Source organism: Choloepus didactylus, chromosome X, assembly GCF_015220235.1.
Source record: "Choloepus didactylus isolate mChoDid1 chromosome X, mChoDid1.pri, whole genome shotgun sequence".
In the NCBI taxonomy this organism is placed as follows: Eukaryota; Metazoa; Chordata; class Mammalia; order Pilosa; family Megalonychidae; genus Choloepus; species Choloepus didactylus.
This window is the reverse complement of record NC_051334.1, coordinates 130416850-130433828: the sequence shown is the minus strand read 5'-3', so window position 1 is coordinate 130433828 and position 16979 is coordinate 130416850. Positions and strand designations below refer to the sequence as shown.

Below are 16979 nucleotides of genomic sequence, written 5' to 3'. Positions count from 1 at the left end.
TAGCTGGCTTCTCCTTGCAGCTTATGGTAAAATGTGAGAGGAAAGGGATAAGCTGAGAACTGAATTCTTAAGCACAAAGAAACCAGAAACTGATGGTTTGAAAAATTTTGAGCCTATCCAGACAGTGTACTAGGACCAAAAGCTCCATCAGGGACTTCCCTGAGCTTTTGGGAAGTGAGTTCCCAGAGGACACGGCTCCATGTGAGAATTTGGTATAAAGGATGTGGCTGAAACTTGAAAGGTGAAATCACTGCCCTCCCCCCTACGTGGGATCAGACACCCAGGGAAGTGAATCTCCCTGGCAACGTGGAATATGACTCCCAGGGAGGAATGTAGACCTGGCACCGTGGGACGGAGAACATCTTCTTGACCAAAAGGGGGATGTGAAAGGAAATGAAATAAGCTTCAGTGGCAGAGAGATTCCAAAAGGAGCCGAGAGGTCACTCTGGTGGGCACTCTTATGCACACTTTAGACAACCCTTTTTAGGTTCTAAAGAATTGGGGTAGCTGGTGGTGGATACCTGAAACTATCAAACTACAACCCAGAACCCATGAATCTCGAAGACAGTTGTATAAAAATGTAGCTTATGAGGGGTGACAATGGGATTGGGAAAGCCATAAGGACCAAACACCACTTTGTCTAGTTTATGGATGGATGTATAGAAAAGTAGGGGAGGGAAACAGACAGACAAAGGTACCCAGTGTTCTTTTTTACTTCAATTGCTCTTTTTCACTCTAATTATTATTCTTGTTATTTTTGTGTGTGTGCTAATGAAGGTGTCAGGGATTGATTTAGGTGATGAATGTACAACTATGTAATGGTACTGTAAACAATCGAAAGTACAATTTGTTTTGTATGAACAAAAAAAAAAAAAAAAAAAAAAAAAATAAAAGGATACAAGAAAAAAAAAAAAAAAAAAATAAAGGATGTGGCTGAACATCAATCTGGTCAGCCATTTCAGTGGAAGTCAGGACTGGAAAGGTAGTTATCAAGGAAGGAGCTGTGGAAAATTCTATTGTGTGATGGTTTGGATCTGCTTGAACTGCAAACAAAGCCAACAAGGTTTTTGCAAAACTTTTTTGGGCAGAACCACTGCCAGCCTTTAGTGAAAAGGAACAGAGAAAGGATAAATGGAAGGAAGAATGACTCCAAGGGCAGAACCATGGAAGCAAAGGTCTGGACCAAAAAGATCTCCTTGTGCCAAGGGAGAAGACCCACCCACGTGTGTAGAAAGGGTGGATCCGCCCCTGTGATTGTAGGTGGCAGGCCATCTGCCCAGGTACTTGGAGGGGGCGGGCTTGTGCCCCATTGTTCAGGGAGAGTGCTGCCCCAATGCTCAGAGAGGGTTGGGGCCTGTGTCCTGGTATTTGTGGAGAGACTGGCTGCTACCCTGATACTTGAGGAGGGTGGGCCTTCACTGCAGTGTGATGCCACCGTGCAAGTGCTTGGAAGGGGTGGGGCTGCCCCTCCATAAGGCACGGTGGACAAAACATTGATCCATAGATGACTCTCAGTCCTTGAAATATAATGGAGATTGCACTGCTAGGTTTTAGACTTGTTTGGGACACACAACCCCTGTTTTCCTTCTAATTTCTCCCTTCTGGAATGGAAATCTCTACCCTATGCCAGTCCCACCATTGTATATCAGGAGTAGGTAACTGTTTTCTAGGTTTTACAGGTCCATCAGACAGAGGAATTATGCCCTAGGACAGACCATACCCTTAACTAATTTTAACGAGACTTTGTATTTAGCATTGTTACTGAAATGACTTAAGGCTTTTGGGAGATTATGATGGAGTGAATGTATTTTATATGTGGAAAGAACTGGTCTTTTTGGGATCCAAAAGGCAGACTGTGGTGGATTGAATTGTGTACCTCAGTGTGGACATGTTCTTGCCTTTGCTCTGCATTTTGGTGGGTGCAAACCCATTTTAAATAAGCTCTCCTTGAGATATTACTTTAGTTAAGGTGTGGCCCATCTGAATCAGGTTGCATTTTAATCTGGATTATTGGAGTCCTTTATAAACTAGGTGAAAGTCAGAAAGAGAAGCCACAGGGAGCAGCCACAGACTGGAAGTTAAAGGATCCAGAAGAGAAAGAAGAAGTTATGGCTATGTACATTGCCATGTGACAGAAAAGCCAAGGAACCTCAAAGATGGCTGGTCAGTCTGAAGATCCCGACCCTGAGAAGAAGCAAGACTTCTAGTCTCTGAAACCATGAGCCAATGAATTCCTGTTCTTAAGGCAACCCATTTTCTGGTATTTGTTTTAGCAGCTATGAAACTAAAACACAGACCACTATCCCTCATGAATACAGATGCAAAAATCCTCAACAAAATACTAGGAAACCGAAGATGGCAGACTGGTGAGCTGTGTGTTTTGGTTGCTCCACCAGGAAGGTGGGTGGAGGGCCGGGGGCTGCGTGGACTGGACGCCGCGGAGCGGTCTGTCTTTGGGCATGCTTCATACAGCACTCATGGGGATGTCGAACTGCTGAGATCAGCGAAATCTATAGACTGAGACCAGACACCAGAGAATCTGAGAGCAGCCAGCCCAGCAGAGAGGAGACAGGCATAGAAAAAAAAAAAACAACACGAAAAAATCCAAAATAAAAGCAGAGGATTTTTGGAGTTCTGGTGAACACAGAAAGGGGAAGGGCGGAGCTCAGGCCTTGAGGCGCACATGCAAATCCGGAAGAAAAGCTGATCTCTCTGCCCTGTGGACCTTTCCTTAATGGCCCTGGTTGCTTTGTCTATTAGCATTTCAATAACCCATTAGATCTCTGAGGAGGGCCCCCCCCCCCTTTTTTTTTTTAATCCTTTTTTCTTTTTCTAAAACAATTACTCTAAGAAGCCCAATACAGAAAGCTTCAAAGACTTTCAATTTGGGCACGTCAAGTCAAGAGCAGAACTAAGAGAGCTCTGAGACAAAAGGCAATAATCCAGTGGCTGAGAAAATTCACTAAACACCACAATTTCCCAAGAAAAGGGGGGTGTCCGCTCACAGCCACCATCCTGGTGGACAGGAAACACTCCTGCCCAGCGCCAGCCCCATAGCCCAGAGCTGCCCCAGACAACCCAGTGTGACGGAAGTGCTTCAAATAACAGGCACACACCACAAAACTGGGCGTGGACATTAGCCTTCCCTGCAACCTCAGCTGATTGTCCCAGAGTTGGGAAGGTGGAGCAGTGTGAATTAACAAAGCCCCATTCAGCCATCATTTGAGCAGACTGGGAGCCTCCCTACACAGCCCAGCAGCCCAGAACTGCCCTGGGGGGACGGCATTCACCTGTGACATAGCACAGTCATCCCTCAACAGAGGACCCGGGGTACACAGCCTGGAAGAGGGGCCCACTTGCAAGTCTCAGGAGCCATACGCCAATACCAAGGACTTGTGGGTCAGTGGCAGAGACAAACTGTGGCAGGACTGAACTGAAGGATTAGACTATTGCAGCAGCTTTAAAACTCTAGGATCACCAGGGAGATTTGATTGTTAGGGCCACCCCCCCTCCCTGACTGCCCAGAAACACGCCCCATATACAGGGCAGGCAACACCAACTACACACGCAAGCTTGGTACACCAATTGGGCCCCACAAGACTCACTCCCCCACTCACCAAAAAGGCTAAGCAGGGGAGAACTGGCTTGTGGAGAACAGGTGGCTCGTGGATGCCACCTGCTGGTTAGTTAGAGAAAGTGTACTCCACGAAGCTGTAGATCTGATAAATTAGAGATAAGGACTTCAATAGGTCTACAAACCCTAAAAGAACCCTATCAAGTTCAGCAAATGCCACGAGGCCAAAAACAACACAAAATTATAAAGCATATGAAAAAACCAGACGATATGGATAACCCAAGCCCAAGCACCCAAATCAAAAGATCAGAAGAGACACAGCACATAGAGCAGCTACTCAAAGAACTAAAAATGAACAATGAGACCACAGTACGGGATACAAAGGATATCAAGAAGACCCTAGAAGAGCATAAAGAAGACATTGCAAGACTAACTAAAAAAATGGATGATCTTATGGAAATTAAAGAAACTGTTGACCAAATTAAAAAGATTCTGGACACTCATAGTACAAGACTAGAGGAAGTTGAACAACGAATCAGTGACCTCGAAGATGACAGAATGGAAAATGAAAGCATAAAAGAAAGAATGGGGAAAAAAATTGAAAAAATCGAAATGGACCTCAGGGATATGATAGATAATATGAAACGTCCAAATATAAGACTCATTGGTGTCCCAGAAGGGGAAGAAAAGGGTAAAGGTCTAGGAAGAGTATTCAAAGAAATTGTTGGGGAAAACTTCCCAAATCTTCTAAACAACATAAATACACAAATCATAAATGCTCAGCGAACTCCAAATAGAATAAATCCAAATAAACCCACTCCGAGACATATACTGATCACACTGTCAAACACAGAAGAGAAGGAGCAAGTTCTGAAAGCAGCAAGAGAAAAGCAATTCACCACATACAAAGGAAACAGCATAAGACTAAGTAGTGACTACTCAGCAGCCACCATGGAGGCAAGAAGGCAGTGGCACGATATATTTAAAATTCTGAGTGAGAAAAATTTCCAGCCAAGAATACTTTATCCAGCAAAGCTCTCCTTCAAATTTGAGGGAGAGCTTAAATTTTTCACAGACAAACAAATGCTGAGAGAATTTGCTAACAAGAGACGTGCCCTACTGGAGACACTAAAGGGAGCCCTACAGACAGAGAAACAAAGACAGGACAGAGAGACTTGGAGAAAGGTTCAGTACTAAAGAGATTCGGTATGGGTACAATAAAGGATATTAATAGACAGAGGGGAAAAATATGGCAAACATAAACCAAAGGATAAAATGGCCGATTCAAGAAATGCCTTCACGGTTATAACGTTGAATGTAAATGGATTAAACTCCCCAATTAAAAGATATAGATTCGCAGAATGGATCAAAAAAAATGAACCATCAATATGTTGCATACAAGAGACTCATCTTAGACACAGGGACACAAAGAAACTGAAAGTGAAAGGATGGAAAAAAATATTTCATGCAAGCTACAGCCAAAAGAAAGCAGGTGTAGCAATATTAATCTCAGATAAAATAGACTTCAAATGCAGGGATGTTTTGAGAGACAAAGAAGGCCACTACATACTAATAAAAGGGGCAATTCAGCAAGAAGAAATAACAATCGTAAATGTCTATGCACCCAATCAAGGTGCCACAAAATACATGAGAGAAACACTGGCAAAACTAAAGGAAGCAATTGATGTTTCCACAATAATTGTGGGAGACTTCAACACATCACTCTCTCCTATAGATAGATCAACCAGACAGAAGACCAATAAGGAAATTGAAAACCTAAACAATCTGATAAATGAATTAGATTTAACAGACATATACAGGACATTACATCCCAAATCACCAGGATACACATACTTTTCTAGTGCTCACGGAACTTTCTCCAGAATAGATCATATGCTGGGACATAAAACAAGCCTCAATAAATTTAAAAAGATTGAAATTATTCAAAGCACATTCTCTGACCACAATGGAATACAATTAGAAGTCAATAACCATCAGAGACTTAGAAAATTCACAAATACCTGGAGGTTAAACAACACACTCCTAAACAATCAGTGGGTTAAAGAAGAAATAGCAAGAGAAATTGCTAAATATATAGAGACGAATGAAAATGAGAACACAACATACCAAAACCTATGGGATGCAGCAAAAGCAGTGCTAAGGGGGAAATTTATAGCACTAAACGCATATATTAAAAAGGAAGAAAGAGCCAAAATCAAAGAACTAATGGATCAACTGAAGAAGCTAGAAAATGAACAGCAAACCAATCCTAAACCAAGTAGAAGAAAAGAAATAACAAGGATTAAAGCAGAAATAAATGACATAGAGAACAAAAAAACAATAGAGAGGATAAATATCACCAAAAGTTGGTTCTTTGAGAAGATCAACAAGATTGACAAGCCCCTAGCTAGACTGACAAAATCAAAAAGAGAGAAGACCCATATAAACAAAATAATGAATGAAAAAGGTGACATAACTGCAGATCCTGAAGAAATTAAAAAAATTATAAGAGGATATTATGAACAACTGTATGGCAACAAACTGGATAATGTAGAAGAAATGGACAATTTCCTGGAAACATATGAACAACCTAGACTGACCAGAGAAGAAACAGAAGACCTCAACCAACCCATCACAAGGAAAGAGATCCAATCAGTCATCAAAAATCTTCCCACAAATAAATGCCCAGGGCCAGATGGCTTCACAGGGGAATTCTACCAAACTTTCCAGAAAGAACTGACACCAATCTTACTCAAACTATTTCAAAACATTGAAGAAAATGGAACACTACCTAACTCATTTTATGAAGCTAACATCAATCTAATACCAAAACCAGGCAAAGATGTTACAAAAAAGGAAAACTACCGGCCAATCTCCCTAATGAATATAGATGCAAAAATCCTCAACAAAATACCTGCAAATCGAATCCAAAGACACATTAAAAAAATCATACACCATGACCAAGTGGGGTTCATTCCAGGCATGCAAGGATGGTTCAACATAAGAAAAACAATCAATGTATTACAACACATTAAAAACTCGAAAGGGAAAAATCAATTGATCATCTCAATAGATGCTGAAAAAGCATTTGACAAAATCCAACATCCCTTTTTGATAAAAACACTTCAAAAGGTAGGAATTGAAGGAAACTTCCTCAACATGATAAAGAGCATATATGAAAAACCCACAGCCAGCATAGTACTCAATGGTGAGAGACTGAAAACCTTCCCTCTAAGATCAGGAACAAGACAAGGATGCCCGCTGTCACCACTGTTATTCAACATTGTGCTGGAAGTGCTAGCCAGGGCAATCCGGCAAGACAAAGAAATAAAAGGCATCCAAATTGGAAAAGAAGAAGTAAAACTGTCATTGTTTGCAGATGATATGATCTTATATCTAGAAAACCCTGAGAAATCGACGATACAGCTACTAGAGCTAATAAACAAATTTAGCGAAGTAGCGGGATACAAGATTAATGCACATAAGTCAGTAATGTTTCTATATGCTAGAAATGAACAAACTGAAGAGACACTCAAGAAAAAGATACCATTTTCAATAGCAACTAAAAAAATCAAGTACCTAGGAATCAACTTAACCAAAGATGTAAAAGACCTATACAAAGAAAACTACATAACTCTACTAAAAGAAATAGAAGGGGACCTTAAAAGATGGAAAAATATTCCATGTTCATGGATAGGAAGGCTAAATGTCATTAAGATGTCAATTCTACCCAAACTCATCTACAGATTCAATGCAATCCCAATCAAAATTCCAACAACCTACTTTGCAGACTTGGAAAAGCTAGTTATCAAATTTATTTGGAAAGGGAAGATGCCTCGAATTGCTAAAGACACTCTAAAAAAGAAAAACGAAGTGGGAGGACTTACACTCCCTGACTTTGAAGCTTATTATAAAGCCACAGTTGCCAAAACAGCATGGTACTGGCACAAAGATAGACATATAGATCAATGGAATCGAATTGAGAATTCAGAGATAGACCCTCAGATCTATGGCCGACTGATCTTTGATAAGGCCCCCAAAGTCACTGAACTGAGACATAATGGTCTTTTCAACAAATGGGGCTGGGAGAGTTGGATATCCATATCCAAAAGAATGAAAGAGGACCCCTACCTCACCCCCTACACAAAAATTAACTCAAAATGGACCAAAGATCTCAATATAAAAGAAAGTACCATAAAACTCCTAGAAGATAATGTAGGAAAACATCTTCAAGACCTTGTATTAGGCGGCCACTTCCTAGACTTTACACCCAAAGCACAAGCAACAAAAGAGAAAATAGATAAATGGGAACTCCTCAAGCTTAGAAGTTTCTGCACCTCAAAGGAATTTCTCAAAAAGGTAAAGAGGCAGCCAACTCAATGGGAAAAAATTTTTGGAAACCATGTATCTGACAAAAGACTGATATCTTGCATATAAAAAGAAATCCTACAACTCAATGACAATAGTACAGACAGCCCAATTATAAAATGGGCAAAAGATATGAAAAGACAGTTCTCTGAAGAGGAAATACAAATGGCCAAGAAACACATGAAAAAATGTTCAGCTTCACTAGGTATTAGAGAGATGCAAATTAAAACCACAATGAGATACCATCTAACACCGGTTATAATGGCTGCCATTAAACAAACAGGAAACTACAAATGCTGGAGGGGATGTGGAGAAATTGGAACTCTTATTCATTGTTGGTGGGACTGTATAATGGTTCAGCCACTCTGGAAGTCAGTCTGGCAGTTCCTTAGAAAACTAGATATAGAGCTACCATTCGATCCAGCGATTGCACTTCTCGGTATATACCCGGAAGATCGGAAAGCAGTGACACGAACAGATATCTGCACGCCAATGTTCATAGCAGCATTATTCACAATTGCCATGAGATGGAAACAACCCAAATGTCCTTCAACAGATGAGTGGATAAATAAAATGTGGTATATACACACGATGGAATACTACGCGGCAGTAAGAAGGAACGATCTCGTGAAACATATGACAACATGGATGAACCTTGAAGACATAATGCTGAGCGAAATAAGCCAGGCACAAAAAGAGAAATATTATATGCTACCACTAATGTGAACTTTGAAAAATGTAAAACAAATGGTTTATAATGTAGAATGTAGGGGAACTAGCAGTAGAGAGCAATTAAGGAAGGGGGAACAATAATCCAAGAAGAACAGATAAGCTATTTAACGTTCTGGGGATGCCCAGAAATGACTATGGTCTGTTAATTTCTGATGGATATAGTAGGAACAAGTTCACAGAAATGTTGCTATATTATGTAACTTTCTTGGGGTAAAGTAGGAACATGTTGGAAGTTAAGCAGTTATCTTAGGTTAGTTGTCTTTTTCTTACTCCCTTGTTATGGTCTCTTTGAAATGTTCTTTTATTGTATGTTTGTTTTCTTTTTAACTTTTTTTTTCATACAGTTGATTTAAAAAAGAAGGGAAAGTTAAAAAAAAAAAAAAAGAAAGAAAAACAAGGAAAAAAAAAAAAGATGTAGTGCCCCCTTGAGGAGCCTGTGGAGAATGCAGGGGTATTCGCCTACCCCACCTCCATGGTTGCTAACATGACCACAGACATAGGGGACTGGTGGTTTGATGGGTTGAGCCCTCTACCATAAGTTTTACCCTTTGGGAAGACGGTTGCTGCAAAGGAGAGGCTAGGCCTCCCTATATTTGTGCCTAAGAGTCTCCTCCTGAATGCCTCTTTGTTGCTCAGATGTGGCCCTCTCTCTCTGGCTAAGCCAACTTGAAAGGTGAAATCACTGCCCTCCCCCCTACGTGGGATCAGACACCCAGGGGAGTGAATCTCCCTGGCAACGTAGAATATGACTCCCGGGGAGGAATGTAGACCCGGCATCGTGGTACGGAGAACATCTTCTTGACCAAAAGGGGGATGTGAAAGGAAATGAAATAAGCTTCAGTGGCAGAGAGATTCCAAAACGAGCCGAGAGGTCACTCTGGAGGGCACTCTTACGCACACTTTAGACAACCCTTTTTAGGTTCTAAAGAATTGGGGTAGCTGGTACCTGAAACTATCAAACTACAACCCAGAACCCACCTGAAACTATCAAACTACAACCCAGAACCCATGAATCTCGAAGACAGTTGTATAAAAATGTAGCTTATGAGGGGTGACAATGGGATTGGGAAAGCCATAAGGACCACACTCCACTTTGTCTAGTTTATGGATGGATGAGTAGAAAAATAGGGGAAGGAAACAAACAGACAAAGGTACCCAGTGTTCTTTTTTACTTCAATTGCTCTTTTTCACTCTAATTATTATTCTTGTTATTTTTGTGTGTGTGCTAATGAAGGTGTCAGGGATTGATTTAGGTGATGAATGTACAAGTACGTAATGGTACTGTAAACAATCGAAAGTACGATTTGTTTTGTATGACTGCGTGGTATGTGAATATATCTCAATAAAATGATGATAAAAAAAAAAAAAAATACTAGGAAACCGAATCCAAAAGCACCATGATCAAGTGGGATTTATCCCAGGAATGCAAGGGTGGGTCAACATAAGAATATCAATTAATGTAATATACCATATTAATACAATAAAGGGGAAAACGCACATAATCATCTCAATTGATGCAGAGAAGTTATTTGAAAAAATCCAGCACCCCTTCTTGATAAAAACACTAGGAATAGAAGGAAACTTCCTTAAAACTATAAAGGTCATATATGAAAAGTCCACAGCTAACATCCTACTTAATGGTGAAAAACTGAAAGCTTTCCCTGTAAGATTAGGAACAAGACAAAGATGCCCACTGTCACCACTGTCATTCAACATTGTACTGGAAGCTCTTGCCAGAGCAATGAGGCAAGAAAAAGAAATAAAATGCATCCAAATTGTTAAGGAAGAAGCAAAATTTTCCCTATTTACAGATGGTATGAGCCTACATATAGAAAATCCAGAAAAATCCACAACAAATCTCCTAGGGCTAATAAATGAATTCAGCAAAGTGATGGGGTACAAGACCAACATGCAAAAATTGGTGCTTCTATGCACTAGTAATGAGCAGTCTGAAGAGGAAATCAAGATTGATCAGTTTGGGGTCTTTGGAGCATGACCTTAAGATATTTCATCAGACTATCCCTTTTAGAGGAGGTGTAATCTTAAAACAAAACTTACTATTTAATTCATTTTGTCAAGTTTTCACCTTAACTAATTTTTTTCAAGTGAAAATATTTAGTTTCAGTCAAATTTGGAGTGTGAGGAAAGAGGCGATCAATAGTGCATCTTAAACTTTTCTTCTTGTGATTTCCGGGAGCCTGGAGTTCAAACAAGCCTCTTCAAAACTTCTACAGGTTCAATTCCCATCCTAAATGGTTTGTAAGAAACCAACCAATAAAGAAAGTAATGATGGCAAAAAAAAAAACTCACTTAGCTTCTCCAGGATCTCCTCATCTGTCATCTTGGATTTTTTCCTTTGCCGATCTGTGTTCCTATACAAAGTACTCGAATTGGCATTCTCAGCAGAAGGCGGAGTGGCCTCTTTATTTGGTGCTGCTGGTGATGCAATGGATTCAACCACAGAACGAGTGTAGATCTAAAAAAACAAAAAAAAAAGTTATAAAATTAAAACAGCAGGCCAATAAAAGCATGGAGTCAAGTCCCTGCCTTATCAATGAGTTTTTAAAGGAAAGCTGTTTTCTATTAAAAAAGAACTTTCAAGTCGCAAGAACCCTGCCCTTGAAAGATCTTGGGAGGTAGCCTTTCAAAGTCCCCATACATGCCATGCTAACTCAGGCCTTGGTGCCTGTGCTTGTACAGCTCTTCCCATATGGTTCACATGGATTTCCTTCCCTATGTTAACTTCTGCAGCAACTTTATAATTTAGCACTTATTTATTTATTGTTTGATATTATTATCTGATTGTTTCATGTGCTGAATATATTATATCCACAAACAGCAACCTTAAAACCATGGTAAAATCTTTTACTCTAACCTGGGAACATAGTAGATGCTCGATAGGCTAATAGTTGATTAATTAGATTTTGACTCTATGACTGTTCTAATACGGATCTTCTGAATCATTAGAAAATAGTCACTTGTGACTTACTGATTTTGTATGCTCTGGTCTTGGTGCAACAACTGGTGGGGGTTCATTGTCATCTTCTTCTTCTTCCTCTTCTTCATCTTCTTCTTCAGACACCGGCGGAGCCAAAGGAGGCTCTGATGCTGTTTTTGTACTCTTATAACAAAAACAAAATTTAAAGATGCGGTATTAACTCCTTATTGTTTTTCTCCATAATAAGATACGGGGAAATAAAATATTTAAGCATATGGGAATAAGAGGGGGGAAATAATGTTTTATAAATGAGCAGAACCATCTACAATTTGGTGGTCAGGATCTGCCTACACTCAAAGATAAATTCAACTCATGGTTTAAAGCACCATGAATTTTTTAAAAAAATCTTTTTCTTTTCCATTGAGATAAAAAACAGTGAGCTATTTATTTAACATTTTAGAGTTCAATGTTTTTAAATCAATTAATACATTTAAAAATTCAAATTAATTCTGGTTAAAGACTTGAATCTTTTCTGGGCAGATTGTCAATTTGTTGATGGATAGTTTGTCAATTTACAAAGGGCCTAAATACGAGAACACATGTTGGACATGGAATTAATACAGCTCTGCAAATACTCACTAAGTATACACAAGCTCCTAAATGTTTACTCCCTGCTAGACCTCCTGGAAAGAAGCACTCAAAGAGTAACATGAAGACCTAAGGATACCCACTGAGTTTGTCAGGGTTCTCCAGGGAAACAGAACCAATAGGAGATAATATATATATACATGAAATATTATGAGACTTATTACGGTAATTGGCTCATGCAACTGTGGGGATGGGCAAGTCCAAATTCCATAGGGCAGGCCTCAAGCTGGGAACTCTGATGAAGGGTTTCAATGAATTCCCCAGGAGAAGCTGGCTGGCTGAAGTAGAGATGGAAATTCTTCCTTCTCACTGCTGAAATCATCTGTTCTCCTTTTAAGGCCTTAAACTTATTGGATAAGAGTCCTCTCATTGTTGAAGGCATTCTCCTTAGTTGATTGTAGATGTAATCAGCCATAGATGCAATCAACTTACTGATGATTTAAATCCTCGAAATATCCTCACGGTAACAATCAGGCCAGCACTTGCTTGACCAAACAACTGGACACCATAACCTAGCAAAGTTTACACATGAACTTAACCATCACACTCTACCCCTTGTCAACTTGGTTCCCATCCACATTTTCTTAAACCATACTTAATCTCTAAATTAAAACAATAATGGTCGTATTTTTGCCTAGCAGTACTCAACTGTCCTGCATACAACTGGAAACATACTCTTTCCCTGGAAGAGGGTGCAAGTCTTTGAGTAACATTCACTCTTAAACTTGATATTCTGTAACTTAAACACAATGACTTAAAGTTAGTACAACTTACATTATATGATAAGGGGATAAGATAGGGAAGAAAACAAAGATATTTGCTTTATGTATACGTACAAAACATATTCATAACAAAACTAGTAAGAAGTATTTTCATAACCATTACAGTCTTTGTTTCTGTAACTGTTCACATGGTCATAGCTCATATTTATAATTGCTTTCTTCCACTATCCATCCCCTATTCCTTTTACCCTCAGTAAGTACCTCAGCTGGCTGTGGTTCTTTGCCTTTTGGGGTGACCCAAACCTTCATTCTTGAAGTTTCTGGGACATTAGTCGTCCTGCTGGTTGGATTGTTGTAGCTTTCCATTGACATGGTAGTGCTAAGAGATGCCCTAGGGGATATCCTGTATCCAGGCAAACTCTTCTTAACTTCCATTGTATAATAGCAGCCCTATTTCCCTTTGATAATCAGGATCAATCACCCCAGCCACTAAAGTAATTCTCCTCTTTGCCTGTTGATTCAGAGGCAAGAGGATCTCAAAGTGACTGGGTAGCACTCTTAACTTCCAGTTCACTGGAATCATTAATGTGTCTCCTGATGAAAGCACTCCTCCTTGGAACTAAGACCTGTAGACCAGCAGAGCTTAAGGTTGCAGGGACAGGAAGCAAAAATTTTTCTAGTGAGTGGTGCCACTCCCATTTCCACCCCCTCGATTTCTGGACCCATGAATCCCGGCTATGGGAGAAACCGCACTAAAGAGTGGAAACCACTGATTCAGAGCAAATACAGCATCCTGGAGAGCACTGTCCCAGCTCTGCAAGGTAGTGCCATCCAGTTGGTTCCATAATTGAGTCTTCAAAAGGCCAACCCACTGTTCAACCCAGCTGCTTCAGAATCAAGGGAAACACGGTAAGACCAATGAATTCCGTGAGCATGTGCCCATGCCCATACACAACCCATCCACATAAATACTCAATCTTAACAAACAGGTAAATGGTGATTTGCAATGCTTTATAAACTGCAATACTGGCAACACCAAAAATAACAACTACCATCACAGTATCTTGGATCAGTTTTTGATCATTCACATCAATGAAGGGGTAAAATGGTCCCAAAATTGGGTTTTGAAAGAACTATGGCTTTGTTTCTCCAAGTGTGGTCTCCAAACAGCAGCATCAGCATCATAGGGAACTTGTTAGAAATGCAAATTATCAGGCCCCACCTCAGACCTACTGAATCAGAAACTCTGGTGGTGGAACCCAGCAATCTGTGTTATAACACACCTTCCAGGTGATCCTGATGTAAACTCAAGTTGAAAGCAGTATAGGTCTGTACTGTTCAGTGTATCAGCCAGTAGACACACATGGCTATTAAACACTTAAAATGTGGCTAGTCTGAATAGAAATGTGCTGTAATTGTAAGAAACATACCAGATATAATATATAAATAATATAAAAAAATTTTTTTATAATATAAAAATTTTTTTATAATATAAAAAATTGTAAAATATCTCATTAATAGTTTTATATTGATTATGTTGAAAATGATACCTGAATATATTGGGCTAAACAAAATATATTATTAAAATTAATTTCACCTATTTCTTTTTACTTTTTTAATGTGGCTACTAGTAAATTTAAAGTGACATGGCTTATTTTACATTTCTGTTAGAAGGCACTAGTATGGGTGGTTTTGGTTTTTTGTTTTGTTTTGTTTTCCTTTTGTGTGTTTGTTTCTTTGGTCTTCAGTTAAAGAGTTCCCTTCTGGGTGCACTGGTTCAGGCTTATCCTAAAAAGAATTGCTTTCCCCTCAGGACAGAGCTCTTAAGGCAGATGTAGGCAGCCAACTAATAGACAATTAAATAAAAGGATCTCAGTTTGTGATTAAAAATTCAACATGGGTTCTCTACAATCATTTATAACTCTATGATAGAGTAATAAGGCATAACAAATATATCTGACAGGCGTCAGCATGTATTATCTATTATGAAAAGGAAGACAACTTAACATTTATAAATAAGTATATGAAAGAATCTTTACCCTGATATAGATGCTAAGTGGTTTACAGATTGAAGTTTATATGCTTAATTGATACAGTTGCTCTTATTTATGCACCTACCTTTATTCTTAATTTAGCCATAGTCACTGGGCTGTTGTATTGTGGCTGTGAGGATAACAACATGCATTAACCACATTGAGTTTCTGGATAAAAAGATCAGTTTCTTGTGAAAGACTCAGGGTACTTCAGTGGGTATAAGGAGAAATCATCTTTGGATTATTGGTTTTTGCTTTGATATTTTGTTCCAGAAAGTTCTGCTCTATTTTTTGCCAGCTAGGATCAAGAATGTACCTAATCACTGTTTCTTGGTAAAATGGCAGAACCTGCATATAAGCTGACTACTTTTATATATGATGGTCTTCTTGAAGTCCACAGTACAGTGTTACTGCACCCTTTCTTCCAGGCTTAGAATCACAATGTCTAATATTTCTAAACTTGTAAAAATACAGATAGATGGATAGTGAGCAAGGAATATTTTTTTCTTATCAAAATTAGACTTTTTTGACACTGTTATTATGTCACACAGTTGGGCAAAGGAGGTAGTTCATAACGTGAGCTGGGTCTTGTGCTCTTTTAAGAATTTGAAGGGTTTGGAATTTTACCCCCCCAAAATATAGGTAGACACATGCTTTCACATATAATTTCAAGGGTTCATAGGTCTTCTGAAGCCCATTCATTCTCTGCTCTAGGGAATATACCCGCTAAAAGTACTGCTTTAGGAGACCCTTCTTTCTTTTGGCTTAATTTTCAAAGTACAAATGAATTAGAAGTGCTAACTTCAGACACTTTAGGTAAGATAATACAGTGTAATCTTTAGGCCTCTTCTGGTATTTGTTTAAAATGCAGATTTCAGGGTTCCATCTCAGACCTACTCTAGGATTAGCACCCGGAATCTGCATTTTAACAGACTCCCTAGGCAATTCTGATTCACACTGAAGTAAAGGAGCCACCACTCTAGTTGAACAAGAAAAACCAGTACTGCAGATCAAAAGAGCAATCTGTCAACTGCATCCCAGGTTCTTTAGGCACAAATCACATCATATTCATATTATTGCTGTCATTTTCCACTTGTAATACTAGCTCAGGATTCTAAATATGTTATTTCATTTACAACAGTACAATGCAAATATAAAATTTAAAAATTAGCCTCAAATTGAATATTAGGTCTCTGAACTGTATTTAAAATTGAATGCACTAATATCATAGAAGCTACCACAAGTAAGTAATAAAGCAGATGTCCTATGACTATGGGAAGTATCTCCTAGTTCAATATTTATTATACAGCCATTAGTTAAAAACATTTTGTGAGTAGAAGAGTGTTTCTGTTTTAATTCCCTCTCAGGCTACTAGAGGATGCCAATGCTTGTGACCAGTTAAGGCAATGTCTACAAAGGGTAGTCAATCACATTAAAACAGATCTGTAGGATAGGTCCACTGGGAGTGTTTCTGATGCAAATAAAGTATAAGCAGTGTGAAGTGCAATCTCCCCCTAGAACCAAAAGGAGATCACAAGCTGCAGTTTCCATTCCTAAATAACTGAGTCCCACTGAAGTGACCAAAGCTGAACTTAAGGGTCCAATTCATTTCATTCAATCAATAGAAACCCAGACTTAGCCAAGAATATCAATCAATAGGCTTCATCTGCCAGCCTCTAAAGCTGTCCAATAGGGAACTCAGCATCTTCGTTCAGAAATCTGCTCCTCCTTAAAGATGACATCCTCGTCTTTTTGGCCACCCACATATCATTCTAAGTCTGCAATTATCTATGACCTCACTTTTTCCCCCCAAATCTAACCAATAATCTAAACATCTTTGGAATTTGTACCTAATAGCCATTCCCTTAGCACAACCTCACTTCAGGCACTCATTACTTCTGGCAACTTTCAAGGCTAACGCCTATGAATCCCTTTCTTGTGTCTCAGTCTTCATTCAAATTCAT

At 39.2% G+C, this 16979-nt stretch overlaps 1 protein-coding gene across 5 annotated transcripts in view; it reads right to left on the bottom strand.

The window, feature by feature from the left end:
• The window catches only part of PAK3 (p21 (RAC1) activated kinase 3), a 316820-nt gene that overhangs the window by 54817 nt on the left and 245024 nt on the right, over positions 1-16979 (bottom strand). For all 5 annotated transcript variants that reach the window (XM_037821668.1, XM_037821667.1, XM_037821666.1 and 2 more), the window contains 2 exons: positions 11664-11795; positions 10985-11150 (listed from right to left, as the gene is read on the bottom strand). In XM_037821668.1, the coding sequence (XP_037677596.1) occupies positions 10985-11150; positions 11664-11795 (298 nt within the window). The remainder of the gene's footprint in view (positions 1-10984; positions 11151-11663; positions 11796-16979) is intronic.